General features: G+C 37.1%; 1 protein-coding gene across 2 annotated transcripts in view; it reads right to left on the bottom strand.

Annotated features, from left to right (window-relative positions):
• MLLT3 (MLLT3 super elongation complex subunit) overlaps nucleotides 1-27,890 on the bottom strand; it is a 285,529-nt gene that overhangs the window by 6,714 nt on the left and 250,925 nt on the right. For both annotated transcript variants that reach the window (XM_054689447.1, XM_054689448.1), the window contains exons 6-10: nucleotides 12,511-12,586; nucleotides 10,611-10,740; nucleotides 8,044-8,143; nucleotides 2,422-2,493; nucleotides 1,283-1,354 (exon numbers count right to left, since the gene is read on the bottom strand). In XM_054689447.1, coding sequence (XP_054545422.1) covers nucleotides 1,283-1,354; nucleotides 2,422-2,493; nucleotides 8,044-8,143; nucleotides 10,611-10,740; nucleotides 12,511-12,586 — 450 coding nt within the window. The remainder of the gene's footprint in view (nucleotides 1-1,282; nucleotides 1,355-2,421; nucleotides 2,494-8,043; nucleotides 8,144-10,610; nucleotides 10,741-12,510; nucleotides 12,587-27,890) is intronic.

Below are 27,890 nucleotides of genomic sequence, written 5' to 3'. Positions count from 1 at the left end.
TGGCGAAACATCTAGCTCACTCTCCTGCGAGACTCATATTTGGCCCCAGCTTGTACATCCATGGGTTTATTGGACAACTGCTCCACAGTAGTTCAGAACTGCCATTTGGGAATGAATGGGAAGATCAACTACTAGATTTGTCATCATCATCAGTCAGTTAGCCTCAAACAATGTGTAAATGGCAAGCTGCACAATTTTTAGTTCTGTAGAAGAAAACTAAACAAAATGATTATCGATGTCTTTTGAAATGTCTAAGACAAAGATGTATGAGGGTAAACCACTCAAATTCTGTTCCCCCATTCATTACTCCCTTAAATGTAAGAAATTTAACTTATTCTAATTAAGAATCACTGGTCTGTAGTCTTTTATTCAAATCTGAAACTTCAGAAGAGTTAAGAAGCTTATCAGACTAATGAAGGAATTTTGCAAATTTGAATGTGTATAGATTTAAGTAAAAAGGTACAGACTCTAAAAGTGATCAACAGCCATTAAACAGTTAAAAAAAATAAAAACAACACTCACAGTAGACTGGTTACTAACTGGAAGTCATTTGAAAGCAATAAAAAAAAAATTCAAACAGTAAAATGATCTATAAATCCACTCTGGAATTTAGAACACAACCTTCTCTTTGGGGGTGAAAGAAAAATTACATTATCAATAGATACTGTTAGCACAATGGATGTATATACTGTAATGGTATGAAAACTAAAACTACCCTTCTTATCTTCTCAAAACATCAAATTGTACTAATAGAAGTTTCCCCACTCCACAAGAATTCCACAGTTCAGTTCATAATAATAGAGTATATGTTGTACAAGATAAGAGAAATGAGGAAAAGTATTTATTTTCTTTAGAAAAGCATTGGCAAAAGGTTACTAAATGGAATCACAAATGTTTACAACACTTGACTGAAATTCTTATCGCTGTTTTCCCACAAATCCAGCAGCCTGGTGCCCAAGGCTTCTGCATTCCTACTATCCCCTTCCTCAGCCACATCACCACATCAGACAGCTGATGGCCAGTGTATTTCAGTATTATCTCCTCCACCAGTGCCCGGTGTTCATCGTCCACAGTGCCCGGGCAGGGAGCTAATCACTGTGAACTCCAAAGCAGACTTCTAGGTAGCCTTGAAAATGAGCACCTCCCCAAACACTTCTGCAGGTGGCACCAGGCCTGTTCTGACAGCATGGGCCTGCCATGGGCATTAGGTGCTATCTCATGAACCTAGAACCAATTGGACTTCAAGGATCTGGAAGAGGTCATGCTAAGTAGCACTTCTCACCTGCTGCAGGATGTGTCTTTCCCTCAGCGTCATTAACCTTCTGTGAAGCTCTACCAGTTCATCTAGGTAAGCCTGAAAGAGAAGAGGGTGCCCCCCAAATGGGAGAATGAATGAACAAGTACAAGTGGCAGTTGGAGGCTCCCCACTCAACTCCCCTAGCCCAGGTTGCACAGACTCAGTGCCCAAGGTCTTGCAGGCCAAGTCTCTCTTGGCCACAATAACCATTACAAAGCCAATTTTTTAAAAGGCATTTTAGCAATTATTTGTCCTCAATAAGATTCAAGTGAGCCCAAACATCCTCTCCCAACATGCTGCTACAAAGGAAAGATGAACTCAACATTTAATGGTGAGTTTAAACAAGTTATCACAAGCCACTTTCATTTTTTTTAAATTCTTCAATCTTAGAAGTTCTTTAAGAGAAAAAAGGGATATGTATGAGTACATTAGCAACTGTGTCAGGGAAAATTCTTCAAAAAAATAATCTTCTTGGTCTTTTTGAACATTGCTAGCAAATAACAAGTGACAGAATAGAACATCTTAGGAAAAATAGAGGTCACCACCAAACCTAGCGTCTAGCTTGCTAGTGTTCCCCTCAAAGGGCAGAGGCACACCACTCTGTCCATGTGCTCAGACTCATGAGTCTCTTTCAGCAGAACCACATGGGTTCTTTGTGTCCTTTGCAGAGAAGGTAAAGGAAAGGTTTGTGAAGCATCTTGCAAAACATGTTGGGTTCCTGCCCACATCAGGTGATTAACCTCCCATAACAGGTCTTGCAGTCGGATTTCAATGCATAATGCACACTTGAGGGAAACACACACTAGGATCAGATGCCCTGTTCATGTACACCCGAGATGCCTTAACTACCAGCTGCCTCCACCTCAATTCTCTTACTTCCCATTTCATGGGCCTGAGATCCCTTGCCAATGCAGGCATAAAGGCAAATGAGAGCATGAGGCCAAACTTGATGCTGAAGATAGAAGACTCAGAAAATAAACTACAAAGCACTGTGGGGAAAGGCCCATCAGTTGGGGGTCAAGGGCAATTCTGATGAAAACAAAAGGAGAACCAGCAAGGGAGACTCAGGAACACAAAGGAAGAGAAGACTTGTCAGGACTGTGGCACTCAGACCGGAAACCTACCTTGTCACATTCACCATTCTTTATTTGCTTATCTGATTTGCTCTGCTTTATTGGACTTTTCACTTCAAGAATCTAGGAATCAAAAAGAACACTGGTAAATTGATTTCAAGCACTTCTCAGCTAAACAAAGGTACTCAAGAATGAAATGTCATACCATAACATCACTTTCTCAATAAATTTTCTCCTTTACATATTTTTCTGCTTCTAATCTTACTCTACTTGGAAAATAAATTACTTGTATTTGAAATGCTGAGTCAGAGCAACAGAACTTTAAAAAAAAAAAAAAACTTGATAAGAAAATTGATCCAAACTTCCAAAGCTGCTTCTCTTTTGTGACAACACTCTCACACATATGTACAGCAGCTGAGTTCTATTGGATTATAGTCCCCTCTGGCAAGAATTTGTTCTTATTCATTCTGCTGTTTCAGCATGACTACCAGTGGTTGGTATGCTAGGGATGATAAAACAAACACTGAAATGCCCTTTTTAGTACCTGACTTTCGGATTGTAAAACTCACTCATATCCATTAAATCGACGCAGCTTTGGAAATGAAGGTGGCCATCAGTTACACTGGCTGCTCCCAACTTGGAAGCGTCGGACGCAAGAAATAAGAAACTAGGACTACCTTCTATGTTTCAATAAGTGATATGTTTACCCAAGGTAAACACCAAATGACATTTATCTGGGCCAATTACAGCTTAGGCTATGAACAGGAGTTTTGCATACTGTTTGGACACTTTGGTGGGGAAGCTATGATTATAATTAATAAAAAGGAGAAACTATTTATTACTTAATAAGTATAGTTGATTTATTAGAATTTTCAAAATTGAGGCTTATGAGGAAAATATTTTTAAATGTCCCTTGTTTAAAATAGTTGCGCACCACTGAATTTATTGATGAGTATTTACAAATGTATATAAACATAAAAAGCAAAGTAATTTGTCTTTTTCACTATAACCTCATTACCAAGTGAGTTATTATAATCTGAAACTAATAGTAAGGAGGAAAATATCAAATAACAATTTATTTAAAGAAATGTCATATTCACACTGCTCTTTGTGCATTCTCAGTGCATGCTCTCTCTCTCTTTTTCACACACACACACACACACACATTACAATACTGTTCAAAGGTCTACAATAGACTGTAACACAAAAGATTTTAAAAATGAGTTCACTTTTAATGTGTAGTGGACAGAGCACTGACTGAGCTCAGAAAACCAAGTTCAGGACTTAATCCTATTTGTCAACATATTGGGAGCCCAGACTGAGATGAAATGAGAGATGAACAAGCAGATTCTCATTCAGCTATAAAATTTTATATTACTAATAAACATTTTGCCTGTGGAGGACAGGTCATGAGATCCAGGAAAGACTAAATACTTCTAAAAGGGTACATTTTCCTTGGAATTTAGAATAAAGGGTGAGTAAGAAGTAAGTCATATACAGTCTTTCCTGAGAATTCCTTTATTTAATTTTTAACATTAAGGTAACAGAAGACCAACCTGGCCAGGTTTACTTAACATACAATACTTTTGGCAACACAAGGAAGTTCCTTAATAACAGAGGCAAGGCTATCGGTCATAACATGCTCCACTGTGAAGGAAACCAAACACTACATTCAGAATTTCCTTCTCTCCATTGTTGTTGGAAATGAAACCTCAAGGGAAAACTCCAAGCTCAAGACCTAGGAGCAAATAGGTCAGTAGATGGCACTCCTCGCCAGCACAGATACCGGGCTGGGCAACACAGACAGTCTGCTGAGATTTCAGGCAGGAGAAGAAAACAGTGCCTGCTTGCGCATTAGAAAACTGAATCTTGTTGCCATCACATCCCGTCTTCACGCCCTCCATCCCCCAACTGCCTGCATTCTGGGTGTCAAAGTGACACTCCACTTGCAATGGAACTTTGCTAACTAGGTTTAAAGAGTTCTACCACCTTCTATTCAAAGCAGAAAATAGACAACATTTGGGCGCTGGAGTCCCACCCTACGCATTCCGTAAGTGCTACCACACAGAAGGCCAAACTACACTGAAATCCTAGTTTCTTTCTTCTGAAGCTGCAGTGGCAGGAACAAAAGCTCCGGGTGTCAGTGATCCGCCTCAAGTTACTGAGTGGCTGCCCAGAGAGGGCTCAGTTAATCTTCCTGCTTTGATCTCTCCCTGCTCCAAAATAAACAGCTTTGTCAAAACCTCACTCTGAGAGAGCTGAGCCCTGCTGAAGACAATTGTTTTATTTATGATCATTTCTTATCTTTAAGGAAACAATCCCAGAATATAAAAGCGCAGCACCTTGTCTTCCATGGACTTATTTCAAACCAGTTTAACGAGATAGACTCTTTAATTTCATTCAACGTGTCTCGCAGGCTGATAGGTGATTTATGATATTCTGAATATTAACTTGGGTCCAATGGACCACTTCTTTCCTTCCAGGCACCTCTCTGCTCCCTCCCCTTCATACTTTTAGCCTAAAAGGAGCTTGTATTTTGATTGTGTTTGAAATTCACATGAGGTTTGAAGATTTAAAAAAATGCTATCTCTGGCTAAATGGCACAACACTCACTATTATTCCTTGTTAAGCTGTACTGAAGGAAAGTGCCACCCAGGCGGCCGAGATGCCCCATTTATACCCATGGCAGTTCTGAAAACAGAACTGTGATTAGTGGCACTTTTGTCCTTAATCTGAGGCTACGAATTGAGAATCAAAATTTCAAGATTATTATTTTTCTGTACGCTCTGTGAGGATTGACAACTCAATTATTCAGCAGATGGATTCTCCACTGATAAGTCTTTCATGTTAATGATCACTAGTAGCTCTGAACAATACTCAGGTTAATTACTTGCTTTGTTGACATGTGGCTTTCTCTCTGCTCACTTTTTTTAGCAGTTAGAAAACGTTTGACTCAATTAGCACTTTCCCTCTTGTCTACTCCTTGGAAAATTTGAGAAAAGGTAAAAGAAAACTCAGCTTTGCCTGATAATTTGCAGAAATGTGAGAGATCATTAGCAATCGGCAGATAGAAAACAGCCCAGGAATGTGGAAGAAGGAAGCTCAGTTTTCCTATTTCATAGTCTGGCATGTTCATTTATTTTATCTGATGTGAAATTTCAGATTATTACACATACATATTCAAATATAAGACTAAAGCATATTCCAGGGTGAGATTTAAGTCCCTTTTAGATCTTAATTTTTTTTAGCATTTCATTTCTTTGGAAGTTCTATAGCTAGAACACTGACTTGATGACATCACACCTGATCCCATGCAGGTGATTGGAGGGATTAGGAAATCAATATCAAACAAAGTTATAAAATGCTTTTCTTGTTTTCTCAATTCCAAAACACAGCTCCAAGGAGGTAAGCACTCTTGTAGTACCTATATTTCCTACCCTGGGCTGGCTAAAAGCAAAAGCACATGGACTTTCCTACTATGTTTTAAGGTGCATGGAGAAAGCTACACAGAACAGAAGTGAGTATTCCTGACAGATTGATGATTCACATGTGGGAAGCTACAATTGTCAAATAAGCATATGCCAAGGAGCCAGTGGTGTGCTACTTCATCAGATAAAGTAACTTTTACCCTTTCCAGAGAAGTGACACTATTCGTTTTTGTTTTGCAATTCAGATTCTTTTTTTAAAGTCTGACCAAGAACCCTGAAGCCAGGGTCAGCTCAACATTGCCCACTCAGGAAGAGTTCAGGGCAGCTATTAGGTTTAAAGGTCAAGATAGGGTCTTGTTGGAGCTGCACTTAGCAAGGACAGTCTTAACCCTGACTGGAAAAGATGCTGAAAGAGATTAATGAGGGGCACAAAAGCTCACCCAAGACCCTTAACTCTTGGCATGGACATTGCTATCACCCATGAAGTTCCCTAGTTTAATATATCATCCTACCAGAAGCAAAAATCAGGGCTAAACAGCTCTAAATTGAATATAAAACTATATCCAAGATCCAAAGTTTATTGTTCTGCCAGCTCTGGCCATAGTACAAATTTACAAAGGACTTGCCAGTGATCTAGTTAGCCAGCCCAGGATTCGCCTCAACTGACAGGCCATGATGGGTCCACCCTAAAGTCTCCACCTTCCCTTGAAATGCTTGGCTTGTGATACTGGGCAGCTGTGCCAGAGATGAAAGCTGGTTGGGCCACGGGCATGGCTGAGTACAGCTGACACTGGGCATGGGGAAATGCATGGACTGTAGGGAGACAGGGTAAGTGAGAGGAGAGGAGTGTACTAATTCCAACTGTAGCCCATCTGCAATGTGTGATGAGGCTGGCATGTGTTCATATGTATGAAAAAGAGAAAGGACAGCTGAACTATAACCGGTAACTAATGAATGCTAATAATATTCCTATGTAACAATGATCACTAAGTTATAGACAAACTTTATAAATGAGAAATTATAGATTTTAAGGTCTTTGCTTATGCTTTGTGCAAAATTTAAAAAGAAAAAGTCTTCGGCTCTATAATCACATTTTCCCATAAAACAAAGATCACAAATTCAAGGACAATGTCATTAAAATTGTAGGACACCCATGAAAGAATTCTAGAAGGGCGCAGTTTTTTTAAATTTTCAAGTTAATATTCATACAGTAACTTGAATTAAGCAATTATCATAGAGGTCACAGGGTATCTGTCTAAACAAAGAGATAAGAATAACCTACAGTAATGAGAATATCAACAGAACACAATGAGGCTTTTACAATATTCATGATAACTTCAAAATAGTTTGTTTTAATAAGCATTTAAAATATCTCAATTATAATCATTTGTTTAACAAAAGCTCTTCATCACAGCTTCAATGTCCTACTAGACCTTACCCAAATAACTATATTCTGAGTTGACTGTCAAATTAGTAAGCTTTCCTTTAGCTCAATTTGTAAAAACAATGATAATGACCATTATTTACTCTGCATTCTATGAACAAATCCTATAATCCCAGGTGATGATTCTCTTTTCCCGGATGAGCAAACAGAGGCAAACTAACATCCAAGTGATAGATAAGAAGGTTTGGGCACTGCCTCAATGTATTATTTATCATCTTTCCAATAACCAGCAAGGTAAGTATTAATATCCCTGTTTACAGATGAGAAGACTGAGGATCAGTTTTCTGAGGATCAGAATTTAACAACAATAAATTAGTGTAAATTAGGAAAGCAAAGAACCAAGATCCAAGATCTATATTAACCCCAAAGATTATATTCTTTGTAAGGTATTATGTTGTCTACCTACTGCTGGGGTGGAGGGTTATATAGACATCAGGAGTAAATGGACAACCCATTTTGTCACCATCTTTTCTTGCATCTATTTATTGAGTTGTCGGAGAAGTCATGATGTATTTTTTCTATGTTTTTCAAGCAAAAATGCGTCATGACTTTTCTGAAAACCCAATAATTCACTCATCCAAAGGAACAACAACAACAAAAAATCAGGATAGTATTTCTTTTGCTTTTCATGACAACAGAAATTCTTTTACCCTAACTACGTGCTTATTCCTACGGTTATAGATTTACTTTTGTATGATATCAAGAGGGACTTTGCTTAAAATTAAAATGTTTAGTCTGCTTTATAAAAATGATCACCTCTAATTCTGCAAAGTCTTAAAAAATGCAAATCCAGCAACTTACCTGGTTGTTGTTGGTTTTTAATAAGGGTGGTGGGGGTTCATGATGTAGGGGTGAAGAAGCAGAACTGCTTTCACTATCACTGCCATCACTTAGGCTAACTCTGAAAGGAAACAGAGAAAGAAGTCATATACATCATTAGAAATAGGTGATTCTTAAAACAGTCATGCAATAAGCAAAGAGAGCAAGGAATCCAAACACTGATCATTGAAAATTGTTTAACTCTCACCACCACTGACATATATTGGCACTTTCTTGTATCTGCAACTCTGGAGTTCTGCCTGCTATTTCTCATTTAATGGTTATTATTTCACCGATGAGAAAATTAAAATTTAGAGAGACTGGGTCACTCACCTAAGGTCACAAAGGTAAAAAGTGATGGTTCTAGGATTCAGACCCAAGCAATGTGACCAAAGCTGGTGCTCAGACACTATACTTTACTGGTTTCATTTATTCATTTACCTCCCTGCTCCAGCTCTGCCCAACTATCATTAAGCAGGTCACCTAAGCTTGCAGGAGGTCAGCAAAATTTCTATCCCCTCCCCCCATCTCTTTACTACATGTAAAAATTTACAAATATGGTTAAAATAGTGTGCAGGATAGAAGCAATTGTTAAGAAGAATGTGGACGACAGTCCTGCAGGCGTGACAGCTCAGAGTGACAGCTGAGGATAGGATGTGTGAACCACTGCTAATCAAGGCTGCCCGTAGTTCTGAACGCTGATATAACAATTCATTAGAAATATATGCTGGCAACATGAAGAAGCAGTGTGTTTGGGATAACTGCTTTAGAAGAATACAGTGATGTTTTTCACAATGAAAGACAATAAACACATCACCTCTTCTATTTTTTCTTTTCAAAACAAAACAGAATCTTCTTTTAGCTGGAATAATAAACATCTTTATTCTGTTCTGCTGAATACCTGTCCTCCTTCAGAAATGTCCTTCAGTCCTTGCTTCCTCCTTGGCTATATAGTTACCTAATATAATATTCCTCTCAGAAACAGAAAATGCTTTAGAAATCAGGATAGTTTTTCTTTTGCTCTGAATAGGCAATCACATCCTAGATCTATAATATATTCAGATAGACAAAATACAAGATAGGAAATGAAAAGGATACACTGAGACATCCTTTTCGTAAAAACCGATGGAACTTGTTTTTCTTAATGAAATTACATTAATGAAGTGTTCCGTTGAAGCACTGCTTTAAAATGCTTCTTGACTGAAGTGGAAGGCTGAGTATTTAAACTGATTAAACAGTTGAGACTTCGCAAATGCAGTGAAGATCAAATGTTACACGATTGCTGCTGAGCTAAGGCACATGTCAGACAAGGGGACAAAAGAGCGACTCCAACACTGGATGACCAGACAAGTCACCAACGTGTGCCATTTGACCTCCAACAACTGGGGACAGGTCGGTAAGTGGTGGGCAGCGGCCTAGTGCAGGAAAGCTATAGCTTCTTTACAGCAATAACAGGAAATTGTCTAAGTGTGTCGTGCATTTTTCATCAGCTAGCTGTGAGACTAGACTCTGGTCAGGATTTGGTTGTTATTAATGTGCTTCACCTTCCTTCATTGCTGCCCCAGTCAGTAACCACTCCCTTTTTCTTAGACTAAAAACTTCTCAAGGGAAACGTCAAAAAGTCAAGACCATAAGGTTTCTTTTTTTCCCCCTGCTTAGAAGGAATACGATACGAACAGGTGATTTTGGGAGACAAGAAGAGAGGAACTGAATACAGCTCTAAAGAAGAACCATTGAAAGGTGTCACAGGAGTGTCTGCTCTAAGGAGTGTTTGCTCCAAAGACAGAGGAAACACATGGTCTGTCCAGTTTGGGTTAAGATCCTTTTCATTTTAGGAATTTTAGGGCCTAAACAGTAACAGATAATGCAAAACGCTTCAATGTGATATATTATAAATGTAATTGACTTTTAAGTTCAAGTAGATTCATACTTTTACTACTCAAAACACATTAAAGTGAGCATGCCTATTTGTTTTCCTCATGATAAAGAAATAAAATCCTCAAGGCAATTTCAAGTTGACTATTAATTATAAGTGACATGAATTACCATCTTATAATGTGGAATTATGCCTCACAGCATTAAAGCTCCTTAAGGAAACTAATTGTCAGCACACTTAAAAGGAATTTATTTTCTGGAAAACACACACAGGTGATCCCAGTTTTAATTAGGTCACACACATAATTCACTGAAACCAATTATGTATTTCTAACTACAAGCAGCAAACACGTTCCTTCAAATTCATAGACAATCTACAGCAATAGGGAGACACAAACCTTTCAAATTAAAGCAGACTATTTCAACATTCAGTCTTACCACCTGGGCATAAAATTCCAAGAATAAAGCCTTCTAATAAGACTTTTTCCCTATCCAATTTTCAGAGGAAAAAATCTCTTTTCTCACAGAGAGAGAGAATTCCCTGAAGAGATGAGTGCACACATGTACTTCATTGTCTTTGGTGTTTTACACGTTTGTTGCATATAATGCTAGTGAGGCTGCTGAAAAGATAGGACTTCATTGGTAGGGAGCCACCTTCCTTCCAAAACACTCACCTGCGACTTCGACTGCCTCCTCTATTTACAGGTCTCTCCATTTCAGAGTCATTATCATTATCCTCTGCCTCATCTGATTCCTCCTCATTGTCATCAGAATGGAGATCTTTCATTATAGACCTTAAAGGACCTGAGTAATGACAGTGAATCACAGGGAGTCAAACACACTACTTCAAACATACCGGGCCACATTAGACACAGGGGAATGCTCACCAGCACTGAATACTGGTTAAAAATAACCATTATCATACATATTTATACAATGTACAAGACAAATTTGGTAATTTCTGGAATGCAACCTCTACCAAAGCACTATAATAGATACCCCCCAAAATTTGGTTCATTAGAAAATCTCTATTTTCTAGGAATCTTTCCACATTTTTTTTCTGCTAAGAAAAATTACACCTAAGAAGAAACAGAAAGATCTATTAGTAAATTGAATGTTTTGTTAGATTAATCCATGCATTGAAAAGTTGAGACTAATAAATCACTGTGGTCGTAACTTGTTCTTGGCAATGCAGCCTTTGTGTGGTAGTTTTTGATCTATTAAGGTTTAGCTGTTCCTTTTATTTCAAGGTCAATTTCAGGTCAAGCAAGCATTTCAGTCAAGTTCAGATTATAAAGTATTTCAATTCCATGCTGGAACATCCTATCTCTGATCTTCATATCGATCTCAGATACAAGGTCTTGTTGCAACAATTTTATACAGCTAATTTTCATTTTACTTTTTAAGAAATTCCTAGCAAAATACTAGCATGCATTTACATAAACAGCACCATGTAATAAATCAGGTGCCCAGGAAATTCAAGAGTATCCAGTATTAGATGGGAAGAAAAAAAAAAAAAAAGACATAACTAATTTTATTTTAAAACAGAACAGAAAAAACAAACCTCCTTTGTATGGCTTATTTTCACTTTACTACTCTAAAGTTGATGAAAACAAGATAGGTATTTTCAATGTTAAAAGAAGCAATCAGAAAGTGAGAAAGGCATTTTCATCCAGGGTCAGGCAATTCCTAAAGTCTAATCTATGACAGGAGTAACTGAGATATCACGAACTCACTTCTAAAATAAGGAATGACTTCCTGCAATCTCACATACTGCAAAAGCCAAATTTCTGTTTTTTTGTAGTGGGCTTCTATCTCTGGAAGTCAGTGGAACAAGAAAGTTGAATAGTCCAAACAATCAGTGTCTTCTATTTTATTTTTTCCTAGAAGCTTAGCTTTAGCCCAAACACACACACAGCAATTTAATCCTTTTCAAAACATACAAAACCATCAGGAATTCAGTGTGTTCAACAAAAAAGGTAATGTGCATTATGATGCTCAAAGACAAATAATTCCTTAATATTGTCACTTTTCTTTTTTTAATATTGTCACTTTTCATGTGAAAAAACAGACTATATTTTAAGATTATAACTAGCTAAAATTCTAGCTTGAATTTCTTTACAAAATTTCTTTATATTTGAGTGTGAGTAGAGAAAAATATATTTTAAAGACAGCAAATTAACACTGGCCAAAGGAAGAGTTCTATTTTTCTGTAGAAAAATAATAAAATGAAAAATGTCCAGGAGGGAGAGTGAAAACCAATTTCTCTATGTCAAAGCCTCTCAAGTCCAGCATTTGCTATTGTCTTTCCTTTGGGAACTGCCTGGAATGGGCTGTGTCTATAATCCTTTTGTAAAATGGGACTCTGATGGCAGGGACTGGTGAAGGGAGATTTCTAGAGCCAGACCTCATACATCAGAACAATACTCAAGTGCATTCCTAGGGGAGATAAATACAACTGCATAAAAGCCAAGTTATCATTCAAATAATAAAACGGTAGAAAATAGGCCATAAATCAACTCATTAAGATGTTTTATGAGGAAATGTCTCCTAGTTTGCCTGGAGATGTGTTACCTTGTTGCCTGGTCTGGGATGGTGTGAAGCTGGAGCTGGAGCTGGAGCTGGAACTGGCAGGACTGGGTTGTTCAGACTTTAAGGAAGAAGAGAAAGTCATCATCAATAAATTTATGGGACATTACACATCTAAGATTAAGAACAATCTCATTGCTCAAAAATATTTTTCTCTGAAAAAACAGCCAGGCAATGCCAAAGAAAAATGACAACACATTGCATTATGTCAAAAATACGAACACAGGAGAGTTCTGGTGTCCTTTCGGTTTTGTGCTCCGTATTTTTACTAGATGCAGAAACAAATACATGGATGAGGAGATCAATTCCTGGGTGTTTAATGAGGGAGGAAACTGGCTTTGATTTCACTATGTTTACTGAGATTCCAGATCTCTTTCTAAAAGATACCTTGATTACACTTTCTGTAATGTCTGATTGACTCAAATGGTTTAAACATAGTGGTAATGAGGACAAGGTCATCAGTCCAATCACATTATAAAACAATATCACTGTGGTCCAAGGCCATGATACACCCTAACCTCATTCACCCGCAGTTAACAAATGGAAGCTGATGCTCACAAGAAGACTTGGTCAAGTCCTGCAAATGAGTCAGGGGAAAATGTTGCCACTATTTATTTTTTATTTTTATTATTTTTTAAAAGATTTATTTATTTATGCATACAAGAGCTGGGGCACAGGCCAGAGATGCAGGGGTGGGTGAGAGGATTCATCAGAGACAGAGCGGGGAACAGAACCAGCAGAATGACTGAAATACACTGCTGAGGGGAGCAGCGGGCGAGACAGGAGAGGTCTGCCTCACCATGTGGGTTTCACCCTGGCTGGCCGGGGATGGAACTCGTGCTGCAGAAGCTGTGGACTGCTTCATAGTGTGGTGCTTAACCCCTTGGGAGGCCCTGTTGCCACTATTTAAAAGGAAAGCACTGATTCATTCCAGTCTACTGATGGTAGGGAAAGCACAACAGGTATACCGCCTGGTCTCTCAGACAATTCTCCTGTCTTTTAATACCCAGAACAAGTTCCACATCCTCCTTGATCTGACCTACTCACCATCCCTATCTTTCTCCAAATCCACTGAAAAGACGGATCTCTGCCTATCAGATATGCTGCCTCTAACGTGTCTTTCCAAGTAGACTGACAGCAATGGTAAAAGTGGGGATGTCTGTTTTTTGCTTCTTGTTACCCCTCATACTTAGCATAATGTTTTGCCTATAATGGACACTCTATATCAGTGACTGATGTCACATGAGGCCCTGTTTCAGTGTCTGCCACAGCTTTTACTAGAGACTTAATAGCAGGCAAAGATGAGAAGGAACCAGTATATGCATAGAATTGTGCTAAGAACCAGATCATACCTGTTTAAGGCCCACTTAATTTTAAAATAATTTAATGTTGATAAACGTGGTGCAAGAGCGAACTATTTCTTTTTTTTTTTTAAAGATTTATTTATTTATACAAACACTGGGTACAGTCAGAAGCGCAAGAGAGTGAGAGAATTCACCAGAGCCAGAGCGGGGAACAGAACAGGCAGACCCACGAAATACACTGCTGAGGGGAACAGCGGGTGCAGCAGGAGAGGTCTGCGTGCCATTTGGGACCCTCAGCGGTGGCCGGGGATCAAACCTGTGCTGCAGAGGCTGTGGGCAGCTTCGCAGCCCAGTGCTCAACTGCTGCGCCACCAGGGGAGGCCCAAGAGTGAACTTTTTCTATCTCATGTCTAACACACTTATCACCTCAACTACATACTCATGTTTTTTGAAAACTGTTTTCAGGTTTTTTGTGTGCAGAATACATTTCACTCAATGTGTGACCAAGTATACCGGGGGCAGGAGGAGGCCAAACTAAGAACACAAGTCACTGAACGAGGCTGAGCATCTCAGTTCAGTTTATATTGTAGTTTCTCACAACTGCATTTTTTCATCTCCCTTCCCACACCGAAGCCTCACCCCCTCCTCCCCAAGCAACACCAAGCTCCACAGACTTGGACACAAGGAAGCACTTTCAGGCATTCCGAACACACACTTCACATCCCCGGGCTGGATGGGAAAACAGGTGTCAGCAATCTACCACTCATTCTGCAGGAAAAGAGCCAGACGGGGCCTCTAATGAGCAGCAGGCGACCCACTAACCCTTCACCACTGCAAGCTTCACTTGAGATCTGCAGTACAATGTCCCACACATTGCTGTTGGCGGCCCACAAAGAGGAGTTGGTTTACAAGCACAAACGCCTGTGTGAGGTACTCTTCATTCTGTTGAGTGGCTCTTCCACGGTGGAGCCACAACGGTGAGTCACACAACTAAAAGGGCATTCACAGTTAGCATTTCTGTGCAATGCCCAGCTGCAAAACATTTTTCCCGAGGTCCAAAGAGTATTCCTTTTCCTCTCTAGGTTGCTCTTTCCAGCCATGTAAAGTATCTGCAAATGGTATAGCTCTGGAAACTATTTAGCAGTCAAAAAAGTTTCCTCACAGTGAGTGGAGAGAGCTCGCGTTCCCCATCCTGCCTAAGCAATACACGTTGCACTAGACTTAAAGGAGCCAGAGCTATTTGCTAAGAGTGACATGAATTAGGATAGCAAGACAGGATGGTAGTTGTCTCGCCAACTGCCTCATGCTGAACTAGACCTGTCTGTCTCAAGCACCATGCCAATATGGGCCAAACCTGGAAGTAGGTTTCTTTTAGCTGGTTAACCATAAACAAGGTTAATAATTCCACAGTGGCTAACCATCAGAAAATTGACAAACAATAAAGAATACTAAAGAGGAAAAAGACTTTTGAGTTGTCTCATTGAATTCATGGATCTTCTATTGTAGATTTCAAATGCTGCCTAGAAGAGGCAGGGCTTTAATGATAAACATTGAATTAAAAGTTCAAAGCAATAGAGGAGGATGGAGGACAGAGAGTTGAATGATTAGCAACAAAGCAATGACCTGGAAGCATTTTGCAATCAGGACAAAAAAATGTAGGGTTTTAGAGCCAGGATGTATGAGATGACTGAAGGCAATGAGTCTCACTTTTGTGGGAACCAGAGTAACCTGGAGGGCATAGGACCCATCCCCAGAATTTCTTAGCAAATTTTTTCCTCTTTTTTTTTTTTTTTTTTGCATAGAAGAACTAGGGTGTAGGACAGAGATGGGGGTGGGGTGAGAGGATTCACCAGAGACAGAGTGGGGAGCAGGTCAGGCGGATCTACTGAAATACACTGCTGAGGGGAGCAGCGGACAAGACAGGAGAGGTTTTCTGCACCATGTGAGGGTCAGCTTCCTGGCCTGGGATCAAACTCACGCCAAAGTGGTGATAGCACTGAGACTTGACCCCTATGCCACCAGGGAGGCCCCAGAATTTCTGATTTAATAAGTCTGGGATAGGGATAAGACTCAGACTCCTGATAAATTCCTAGGTGATACTGATGCTTCTCTTTTGGGGATCAACCAGACTTTTGAAAACACTGATCCAGGAAGCAGAGCTTCCCAGCCATGGGTATTCATCAGAATTGGCTGGGGGGAGGGGATTCTGTATAGGAAGAGATTCTGACTCAATCGTTTTATTGAGTTTTGTGTGTGTTGGGAGCTGGGGTGGGGAAGGATAATCCAAGCATGTTTATATTTTAAAAGCCCAACAAATGATTTCAGTGAAAATTCCAGGTAAAGCACCACTGATGTTACATTCATCACTTTTTTTTCCAAAAGGCAAAAAAAAAAAAAAAAAAAGCAACCATGTTTTTAAGACAACCTTAAATTTCTGAAAGCATAAGATCTTGCCATCCTGAAAAAAACTTAAAACTTATTGCTCTATCCAGAGATGGCATCCCTGCATACCCTTCAAAGTGTCATGTAAGAAAGCACCCTAAAGGAACAGTTACCACTCAATAAAACATTTAGGAAGTATATACAATTTTATTGTGGTGCATGGATCTCAAACTAACCTAAGCTGACTAGGACAGAATTCAACTAAATGTTAACTGTTCAAAAAGCCTCTCTGTTATTAGATGAGGCTGATAAAATCTTACATTTGATCAAGTTTAAACAGAGCTGTAGCTCACTTTAAGTGAGGTCTGCTTTTTTATTTTAAAAGAACCAGAATGATGCTCCAAAAACAGAAGTCAATGGTGATTATGTAAACTCAAAAAGGTTATCTGTTTTACAAAAAATTATTCCCCATTAACAGGGCTACATTAAGATCTTTTCAGGTCCTAATAATTGAAAAGATTTTGGTATCCTCTTACCCCTCCCAGATGTGTATATGTGTGCATACACACCTATGCATGTGTACATAAAAACTAAGTCTAGAGAAGTCCAATGAGGTTCTGAGATGTCCCCAGGCTGACAAATTTGATACTTGTTTTGGAAATGACAAAATTCTCTCCACTAAAATCCCTTTTACTATGGTAGAGGATTATGGGTGTTTTAGTGGTGGGTGTGGTATGGCATACATCTCCTAAATCATATACAGTGTTGTAAACTGATGTTACCACAAAAAAATAAATGTTTCAGAGGAAAAAAAAACAACTTTTTTTTTGCTTCTTCTTGGTGATACCCTAAGCATATGCTTAGCTAACTTACTCCAGCACTACACATGAAGTTTCTTTAAGAGGTGTGCTCCACAGTGACAAAAGAACCTCAATCCCATTGCTTGCTAGTTAGTATATGTCTTGGGGAAGATCATTTAAGCATTCGTTTCCTCATTGAGTTAGGCCACTGATGTAGAAATGATAATGCTAAATTGAAACTATTAGCCCACTGCAAACCAACAGCTGGTTGCTACTAGTATGGACAATAGATCACAAACTTCTCTATTGCCTTAAACAAGATATAGCTTTACTACCAAAACAATGGGCCTACCAAGATTTGCAATGCAATCTTCAATTAAATGGCTATGCATAATCATTTTGTAATGGATTTTCTATGGAGGATTATTTTTGTCCAAGACAAGTAAGAAAAACCACATGTTTACAACTCCTAGAAGTTAAATGCTTTAAAAGAGAACACCTGTCAAGGTAGGTTACATGAGAGAGCTTGTAAAATCTGGCACTGTTCCTTACAGTGGGAGCAGACTTCCTCCTGAGGTTATCAGAAAACAGAGGTTCCATCTATTCTAATGGGCAACTATAGTTATGAACAGAATTTCAACTTGATCATTAAAGAAGTCAAACTAAAGAAAAGGGGAAATATAATATATGCCTGTCTTCAGGAAAAAGGAAGAGAATTATTACTAAAGAGAAATTGTTTTAAATACTTGATTACACTTTTTCATAAAATGTCCTTCTGTTTTAGAAAAAAGAAACAGGTAGCCTGCCATAAAAGATGCTCTTTTCTTTACACAAGTATCCAGAAACATAGTGTCAAGGATGAGGATTAATTAAAGAGGAAAACACAAATGAAGTATAATTGATTTACTTTCCTCTACAATTTTCAAGATTGAAATTCTGGGTTCTTGTCATTTTCATCTTTCTTCATTGTAAAATAATCATCATCCTGGAGCATTTTAAAATTTTGCTTTGCAAAGAAAATTATTTAAATGACTACCTCACTTATCATGGGTGTTACTAAATATTACAGTGATAATAACTGCACAATATATATATATATATCAAATCACTTTGTTATACACCTTAAACTAATGCAATGTTATTGTAAATGATTATTTCTCAGTGAAACAGAAAAGAAAGAATACCTCATTTTGCTTCTTTTCTATAAGAAATTGAAGATAATCCAACTCAACTTTCAAATATATATTTAATTTTTCAAAAATGACATATACCACCCATTCTAAACAATTATGAAAAATGTTCTCCATATGAATGAACTCTATCTTGCTAATTCCCATTAATAGGTAATATATTGTGATAGCTTTTTTTTTAAGATTTATTCATTTATACAAGAACTGGGGTACAGACCAGATGCACAGGTGAGAGGATTCACCAGAGACAGAGCAGGGAACAGAACAGGCAGACTAACGAAATACACTGCTGAGGGGAGCAGCGGGCGAGACAGGAGAGGTCTGCTTCGCCATGTGGGATTCTTGCCAGACAGTCGGGATCGAACCCACGCTGCAGAGGCTGTGGACAGCTTCACAGTGTGGCTCTCAACCACCTGCGCCACCAGGGAGGCCCTATTGTGATAGTTTAGTCAATAAAAGGTCAAAGTTAAGGAAGGCATTAAGTACAGAAAGTTATAACATTTGCTTTAAATTAGTAACTACTTCAAAGTAAATATGCTAAAAGAAAAAACCTTATTTTATAGAAAGGTTTATGAACATGAGATTGCATGAACATTAGTCAGTAACTCTAGCCTCCTAATGCATCTTTGGGTAGTTCTAGCATATTCTTTATCTAATTTGTCCTACCTTGACAAAAGCAAGTTCCATGGACTGAATTGTGTACAACAAAATACATATATTTAAGTTCCAATTTCCATGTGATGCTATTTGGAGATGGAGCCTTTCAGAATTATGTTTAGATGAGGTCATGGGGTAGGAACTTCTGACAGGATTAGTGCCCTTTTGTAAGAGACATCAAGGAACTTGTCCACCCCTCCCACCTACCTCAGCCATGAGAAGACACAGTGAAGTTAGCCAGTTCTAAGTCAAAAGGAGAACCTTCATAGGGGCACTGAATCAGTCAATACCTTGATCTGGACTTTTCCTGTCTCTAGAACTGTAAGAAATAAATCCCTGTTGCTTAAGCTATCCATTCTATGGCATTTTGTTACAGCAGCCCAAGCTGACCAAGACAGCAGGGCATTTTTTTTTAAACACTTTTTTTTAAGATTTATTTATTCATGCATATAAGAACTGGGATACAGGCCAGATGAGCGGGAGGGTGAGAGGATTCACCAGAGACAAAGCAGGGAACAGAATAGGCAGACTGACTAAAATACACTGCTGAGGGGAGCAGCGGGCGAGATAGGAGAGGTCTGCAGGGCACATATTTTTAATCCTCATTTTACCGATGATGAAAATGTAGCACAATACAATTAAATCAGTAATAATCAAGCATTCTGACTTTTAATCCAGTGCTCTTTCTACTACAACTATTAAGTTGAAAAATGAAAATAAAGCAGAGTTTTGAACACATGAACACCTTTTCATAATGCTAGTGTCAGGGAACATAATTTTATAAATCACTGTGAAAGATGTAATGACTATCCTTCTGTCCATAAGGGATGTTTGTGATCAGCACCCAAAACCCACCAATGGTAAAACAAAACACTTCACCCCAGGGTCTAATGCATCTTTATCAATTTCTTCTAACATTTTTCCAATTAGTCCTGCACCAGATCCTAAATACTCGCTTCACTAGTTCAAAACATTTAAAAAAAAAAAAAAAATGCCAGGAAATTTTACTCTGACTTGTTGATACTCTTGACGTTGATCAAGAAGACATACAAGGGGCCTCCCCGGTGGTGCAGTGTTTGAGCGCTGGGTTGCGAAGCTGCCCGCAGCCTCTGCAGCGCTGGTTCGATCCCTGGCTGCCGGCGAGGGTCCCACATAGCATGCAGACCTCTCCTGTCGCACCTACTGCTCCCCTCAGCTGAGTTTTTCGTCTGTCTGCCTGTTCTGCTCCCCGCTCTGGCTCTGGTGAATTCTCTCACTCTCCCACTTCTGACTGTACCCAGTGCTTGTATAAATAAATAAATAAATCTTAAAAAAAAAAAGACATACAAGTACATCAGGCAACACAGTACAATCAACTTATTTGCCTTCAAAGGTGACCTACTCTCTTTCCCAACTCATATAATTTCCATAACTTCCAGGGGAGAAAATGGGTTTAATGCTTTAAATTAATACAATAACTCTTTCTCTGAGGAAAAAAAATGAAAATGATTTTGGAAGGACACTGGAATATGAAGCTATAACCTTTACTACCAGACAGTTACTTAGGCCTGCAAGCACATTGAAGACCAGACATCTCTTTTTCTCAAACTCTCTCCATTTGTAAGTATTATGATAAGTTGAATAACTTGATGTTAAATTACAATTGTATTTTGCCTCCTGGGCATTTATATCATCAAAAGCTATTGTTATGTTCATCATTTTCTGGTAATAGAGCAAGATCCCAGGAATTATTCTCTCTACTGCTGGCAAAAACAGGGAAGGTACTTATTTTTGTTGTATTTTCAACTTACAGACAAAATCATTCTAGATGCCAAGATAATTGGCTTTACACTGAGGTGCCTCTGTTTTTGCAATTGCATTTGCTTTCTTCAGTATTATCGTCATCTTCCCTATTATCATTAAATGCTGTCATTATTTGTACCCATCATTCCCCGTCTGAGAACACAAAATCCTATTAGGAAATGAAATGGCCTTGGGGAAGAGGGTCTATAAATCTTTCCATAAGACCCTTTTCTACACTTAGAGATGGCTATAATTTTCTTTTAGCTTCCTCTCTTTTAAACAGAAGAGCCTCAAGTCTTTTATCTCTCATCACCAGTTGTACTTTGAAGGCTGCTACTATTATGGCCAGATCACGTGATCTTTCAAAAAATCCAGTTATTGCAAGATGGTATATGCATCACATGCATACTCAGCGATCACTGGCTAGTTAAGAGCTTTAGGAATGAGAAATCATCTGGAAACCGACTGTTTACAGTTGCACTACCTATGAGCACATTACTATTCCTTGAATAAAGACTGTATGCATAGAGGCTGGCTGAGTTTCACAACTGGCTATTAAATTCACCACTTAGTTGTAATGCCAAAGACTTATCTTTTATCTGGTCTTTTTTCTCTTTTGTGTATTTTGTGGGTGGTATGTAGAAAAATAAAAAAAGCTACAAGTGAGAGGGTTTAGAGCTATAATGCCTTATGAAAGAGAAATAGGAAGAAAAAGTTTCTTGATAGAATTGCCCCATAATTAAATGTTATTGAAGCTGACCAAATGAACACCAGAGCTCACTGCTCGCCAGTTAACAATAAGATCCTGAAACTGCTGTCAGAAAAACTAGGCACTTGTGAAATAACTCACCTGTGCAAAGCACAAGAAGCTTGCAAATGATGGAAAAATAATCGTCATAGTCTCTCTATATAAGGGCAGTGTTGAATAGAACAAAGCCCTAAAAAGGCACATTGCATGTGATAATAGCCCTCAGTGTTGGATGATAAAATTTAAAATATTAAAATAAATAGAATTAACCCAGAGTATCATAAAGTTGGTAACTGAAATAAAGAAAACTATAGATATACTTGAAAAGATCTTGACAAGACATTTAACTTCATTCCCTTATTAACTTTAGACCTTTGAAAAAATGGTCTTTAACTTTAGATCTTATATAAAAATGGTCCTAAAGTATCTGACACAAATAGAATCTTACACAAATGCCAAGAAGTTTTATTCATTTCAATCTTTGGACCATTTAAGAGAATTTTTCCTGTTAAATCTGAAGCTTACATTTGCTATCATAGCAGCAGCAAGAGTGCATTTTATTTGCTAAGCCCTTATTTCCATGGTACTTTAGACTTCCAAAATAGCTAAAATCCACTATGGAAAAAAAAAGCATTGATTTTAAAACTTTCCAATCATCCCCAGATCAAAAATGCAATATTTCTCATTATCAGTCTATACAACAAAAATTATTGATAAGTACAAGGATTGCAGAAATAAATTTAAGTAAAGATTCTATTCTATTGATAATTACAAGGATTATTTCTTTATAAGCCATGTATCATCCTAATTAAACGACAGTGTATATTATGGGTAACATACTGGAGCCTTTCACACTAGGTTAGGACACTCCAAGTTCCTTAGAAGCAGTCTGCATATAGATGTATGTAAGATAATCCACAGGGGTAATAAAAAACAATAGAATCTTTATTTAAATTTATTTTGTTTTTCCCTTTAAAATTTTCAGGATTCTGTGTGTGCTTTCTTGTACATAATATGTTAGCATGGCTATTACTACAATTTGGAAATATAAAAATATTGGGGATACATGTTTACTGCAAGAGATGAGTCTTAATATTAAGTTTATAGGTAATTATCAGTTTAAAGCTGTACTTCACTTTGCCTGTTCAAATCTTAATTATATCTCGCTTAGATTTTAAATTCTGGAGTGATATGTGGTAAATATATGGACATTATTATTGCAACAAATGCAGAGACTATCCAGATTTTTGTATTTTATAGTGCTTTATACTCAAAATTAACTTATGGTTGAAAATTTTAATTTTTAAGTTAAAGAGAAAAGCTGTAACAGAATTCCTTATTAAATAAAATAAAAGATATTACAAACTTTTTAAAAATATTTCAAAGCCAATGTAAAACCTCTTATTAAAAAAATGCAATAATACTTTACATGACCTGTCCCCTGAAATTTGAAGTTATCTGCATCCTGGCTGTATTGAAAACTCCAAATTTGTAATATCTGCTAAAATGATACAATATTAAGTGGAACGGAAACTTTTATAAACAGTGTAACATCTAATTATGCTTACATTCACTTCTGTTTAAAATGTTAAGTACTAACAAAAAGTTCATAAAAGCAAGACATTTTAAAAATTTCCCTCTAAATAAACTAAACTAAAATAGTAAATGAACTAATATAGCAAAAACACAGCTATTTTAGAGACTATTCTCATGTGGAAACATTAGAAGATGGATTTTTTTCTTCTCATTGTACCCCTTTATAAGTGTGATATTTAGGTTGGTTCCAAAGCTTAGCTATTGTAAATAGTGCTGCTATAAACCCAAATGCCCAAAAATAGATGACTGGATCAAGAAGATGTGGTACATATACACCATGGAATATTACTCAGCATTCAAAAAAGATAAACACATGCAATTTGCAGCAACATAGATGGTGCTGGAAGGGATCATGCTCAGCAAAATAAGCCAGAAAGAAAAAGAAAAATACCAGATGGTCTCACTCATAGCAGGAATCTAGAAAACCTAAATAAGGGACCAGGAAAAAGAATAAATATAAGAAAGAAAAAATCAAAATCAACAAACAACTATGAACCAGAGACACACTATGAGAGAGGGGCAGGGAAAGGAGGGGTTGGGGTCAAAATAAGGAGGGTGCAATTGTATGGGAATATTAAAAAATATAAAAAAAATAAATTTTAAAAGTGTGATATTTAGAGTCAACACATTCCCTATTAGCAATATTAGATTCTTGACAAGAATAGGAGGAATGTCTCTACTTATAATGTTGTAAAGGAACCTGCATTTCCATGCACATCTTGCATAAGCCTAACAGTTGCTTTTCTTCATAAATCAATCTATTGTTGCACTTCATAATGAGAAGGCAGATTTACTGCCTTTTACCGCCTTTTCTCACCATCAGAAAGATGCCTATTTGGGAAATAGAATGTTTCTCTTCTTCAAGGGTATTTGGGATTAGGGAGGCAGGGGCAGGAACCTTTAACATCTGCTCCCTTCAAGTGAATGACACCTCGAGTTCTCACAGCCAGGATGCTGAAAAGTCAATACCCATAAGTTGATAAATTTCTCAAACTTGAAGAAGCACAATACTTAAAATATACTGAAGACACATCTCTAAAACACACATTTGAGATTTGAAGGTTATACTATATAACTGCAAAACATATCATTTTGATGGCTAACATTGTAATTCAAATGCCATAAAAACCATAATCATAGTTAGAACAATAGGAATTTAGAATAAAAACCTTTGATTCCATCATCTTAAGTTTTCTCTAGCCCTGAAAACAAATCTACAGTATTGACTGGTGAGACTTTAATAATGCGTTATCTTAATAATCTGCAATAAAATAACAAAATAGCTTCTAAAGTAGACCTACTTTCTTCTGTTTTTATTTTACTTATTTTTTCCCTTTAGGGAGAAATATTTAAGAACTGTGAACTTTAGACTTTAATTTAAAAACAAGAGAAAAGCACTTGTCAGCATCTAATTCCTAACCATCTGCCTTTTAAAAATACACACACACACATACTCACCCACTCATTCCAGTTAGGCTAAACATTCCTCGCAAGTAAGCAGATCTTGATGGATCTAAACAGAAGTTTCAGTAATCATAGTTCTACTTTTGGAAACACAAGCTATCTTTAAATAGGCACCATTATTCCTACCAGTTAATGCAATCAACTGTAAATGAAAAACAAACAGACACCATCCAAAACAAATAAAGTGGGGCAGGTAGTGGATTCAAGAACAACCTCTATTTTTGAACAAAACTAAATTATGTCTTTTGTCCATGAATATGGAGTATCGCCTAGTGAGCTAACACTCCTTATTGCTTTGGGCTATCTTTTGTCACTTAGGCAATGCTCTCTGACAGTTTTACAGGCTGTTATCCCAGGGACTTCAGTATTTATGGCCTTTATTCACTTGAGCTTTCTGCTCTTATCCACTGGTTACTAATCACTAAATAGATTTTTTTTTTTTTTCATGAGACTGAAATTAGCTCAAAGGATGTCCTTCAACAATGGCTGCTCAGGACAGCACCGGCTAAAGGTCTCAGCTTTTTCCTGGCTCGCCACAATTTTCTCTTCCCTCCAGACAAGTTAATAAGGGTTTAGATCCACAGTGTTCAATTAGAGCAACAGCACAAATGATTTACAGCATTCTTAAAGGATGGTTTGGAAACATTTCTGAATTGATCCTCAGAAACTCATTCAATTTCAATATTTCAAGAATGATTTAAAGGCCTAAGCATGTTTTTAATCCTCATGAAAGTACATTTACATCTCATGGACTCATTATTCAGGAAAAAACTCAATTTAAAAAACTTTATTATACATACATGTGCACGAATGTTTCAAATGCATATATATTTTAAATATAACTTAGTACATTTCGTTATTATATGGCATTCCAACTTTTTTCTACATAGCAAAAGCTACCTTTTATCCACTGCGCTTGAAAGATCAAGGAGAAAACACAGACTCCTCTTTCCACATAATTACATTTGACTTATACATCTTCTAAATATTGGTTTTTATCTTATGAACAATGTGAAACATGTAATAATTAAATCCTCTTTACTCTTTACTAGCTGGCTACTAGAAACCTGGAAATCACATTAATCTGTATAGTGAAGTTTTTTTTATAAATTACAAATCTGAAGGAAAACTAGAATGCTGACATTATTACTATCATAATCTTCCTAATGAACTGAACAAATTACATAGTTCCCTGAGTGTGGGCTGAGCAATGGGGGAGGGAGAAGAAGAGGGAAAGGATTGGAGCTAGTTCCAATAAATGGAACAGTAAGGTTCCATTTATTGGTCTAGAATAGAATCTGCTAAATATGTCTCTTCCAGGAATGAAATGGATTTCTTATGATCAGCTCCTATTTTCTCTACATTATGCTGGAACTAAAATATTTAAAAAGGAAATGTTCAAAGAAAAGTTTCTTAATCCTTTAGATATTTCCATATCTGAGTAGAAACAATACGTTCTACTCCATCAGAAAGTGTTTTCATTTACAAGATTAGTATTTACACGAAATTAATTTGTCCATTTACATATAATATTAACAATTTGGACATGAAGCAATTGCACTTAATTTATAGGCATCCACATGATAAATTCTCCTTGAATACAATTTCAGGACAATTTATTTTTGCCAATGAATGTGCATGCATGATGATATTCCAAATATAGAACTGTAGAACTCTCATATTTTTTGAGAAAAAAAATGGTAGACCTTCTGGCCCATGTGTAAAATCTGCCTAACTCTGAATGAATACTCTGTTCTTTAAATTTTGTTATACATATTAAATTTATATTTATATTTTGAATTTATATTTGTCATACATAAAATTCATTCAAATAGGCATACAGTACAATTATTAAATAAATTAAAAATTAAACATAGGTACTTGTGTAACAATTTACATAGCAATACATTTTTAAAAATCATAGTCTCTAAGATTATAAAAAAGATATTAAAGAAACGTTTGAATGTGCATTAAGTGATAACAAATTTTTATCAAATACTCTAGTGGTTAAATGACAAGGGATATTCTGTTACTTTTTAGTAAGCTAAATTTTACACTGTTTGCTTTTACACCTAAAAATATGTGAATAGGGAAAGAAGAACAGTTTGGATCTATCCCTTTGCAAGACTTAATAAGCTATATAATTACCAAAAATGGAGAAACAGTATTATTCTTTTCTGAGTGAAAGATTCATTTCAGATTAGTAAGGGACTTAAAAAGTCTAATAATTAGCTTCACTGAGAAAATAAAAGGAAGTCAATAATATTACTATCACGATTGTAAAAAATCTTCAATTTCTTTAAATGTATTTTAATAATCCCTGGGTAGATAAAATATGTGTAAATGCTTTGAAGTCAGAGGAGAAAGGTATCTGTTTTCCCCCTATCTTAAATCACTCCGGGGGAAAAGTCACATTAGGTTTCTCTTATACAATGAGGTATTATAAAATAATACCTCCTGCTTTCTAAAAACTTTCTCCCTAATTTTTCTCAATTAGATCAATGCAGCTTTATGCAAATTGGTGATCTACAATTGATAAGGTTTTCCTGAACTATGCTATAAATCGAAATTGTCTTCATCTTTTACTCATCCCATCACCCCCACCTCCCTCCCTCCATTACCTTGTATAACTTCCCAGAAGCGATCTTCACTATAAAGTGACTGCTTGTGGTAAATAAACTTTACATACAGCTGGTTTTTAAAAATCAGAAATACAAGCAAAGAAATCATCCTCACCTCTTTTAAAAGAAAATAGAGAAGCCCTCAGGAAAACAGAAGTGCCCCAAGTTCATGTGTGTCAGCAAGGAGTTGAGAGCTATTAAGAATGATCCTCTTGAAAAGAAAGACGTCTTCTTAGACACCCACATGTATATTTAGATTAGATTGGCAGTTTAAATGACAGCAAACACATGGTCATGACTTCCCAGTTGCTCATTCATCCAACACACACACACACACACACACACACACACACACAGAGTAATCAGAAGCAAACAGCCACCTCAAACTGTTTTAGAAACTAGTTTCAACCATCTGACACTACCGTATGTGCGGTAAACATACATTCTGCTAGAGATCAGATGTCAAACACTTAACTACTTTCCCTACTCACTAGGATCTTGAATCACATTGTTTTAATATTCCAGTATATTTCTCTAAATAAGTTTGACTTACTGACTGAAATAAACTCCCTGCTCCAGCCTGCAGAGTTTTATAAAGCATAGAGTTAAAAAAAAAAAAAGACATTACGTAAAATTTCCAGGATTTATTTGTCTTAAGAGTATTTTAACTATTAAGACCTGCATCCTACCAGTAATAGTACATACTCCCATTCCAGAAACAGGGCAGTGTCACCGCAGAGGATCACATTTTCAATGCCAAGAAGGGTGATAGAGTTAAAAATTGGAGATGACAAACATGAAATTCAAATTCCTATTAATAA

Source organism: Talpa occidentalis, unplaced genomic scaffold (genome assembly GCF_014898055.3).
Source record: "Talpa occidentalis isolate TD23 unplaced genomic scaffold, MPIMG_talOcc4v2.1 talOcc4.7, whole genome shotgun sequence".
Taxonomy (NCBI): domain Eukaryota; kingdom Metazoa; phylum Chordata; class Mammalia; order Eulipotyphla; family Talpidae; genus Talpa; species Talpa occidentalis.
This window is presented reverse-complemented; position numbering and strand designations above follow the sequence as displayed.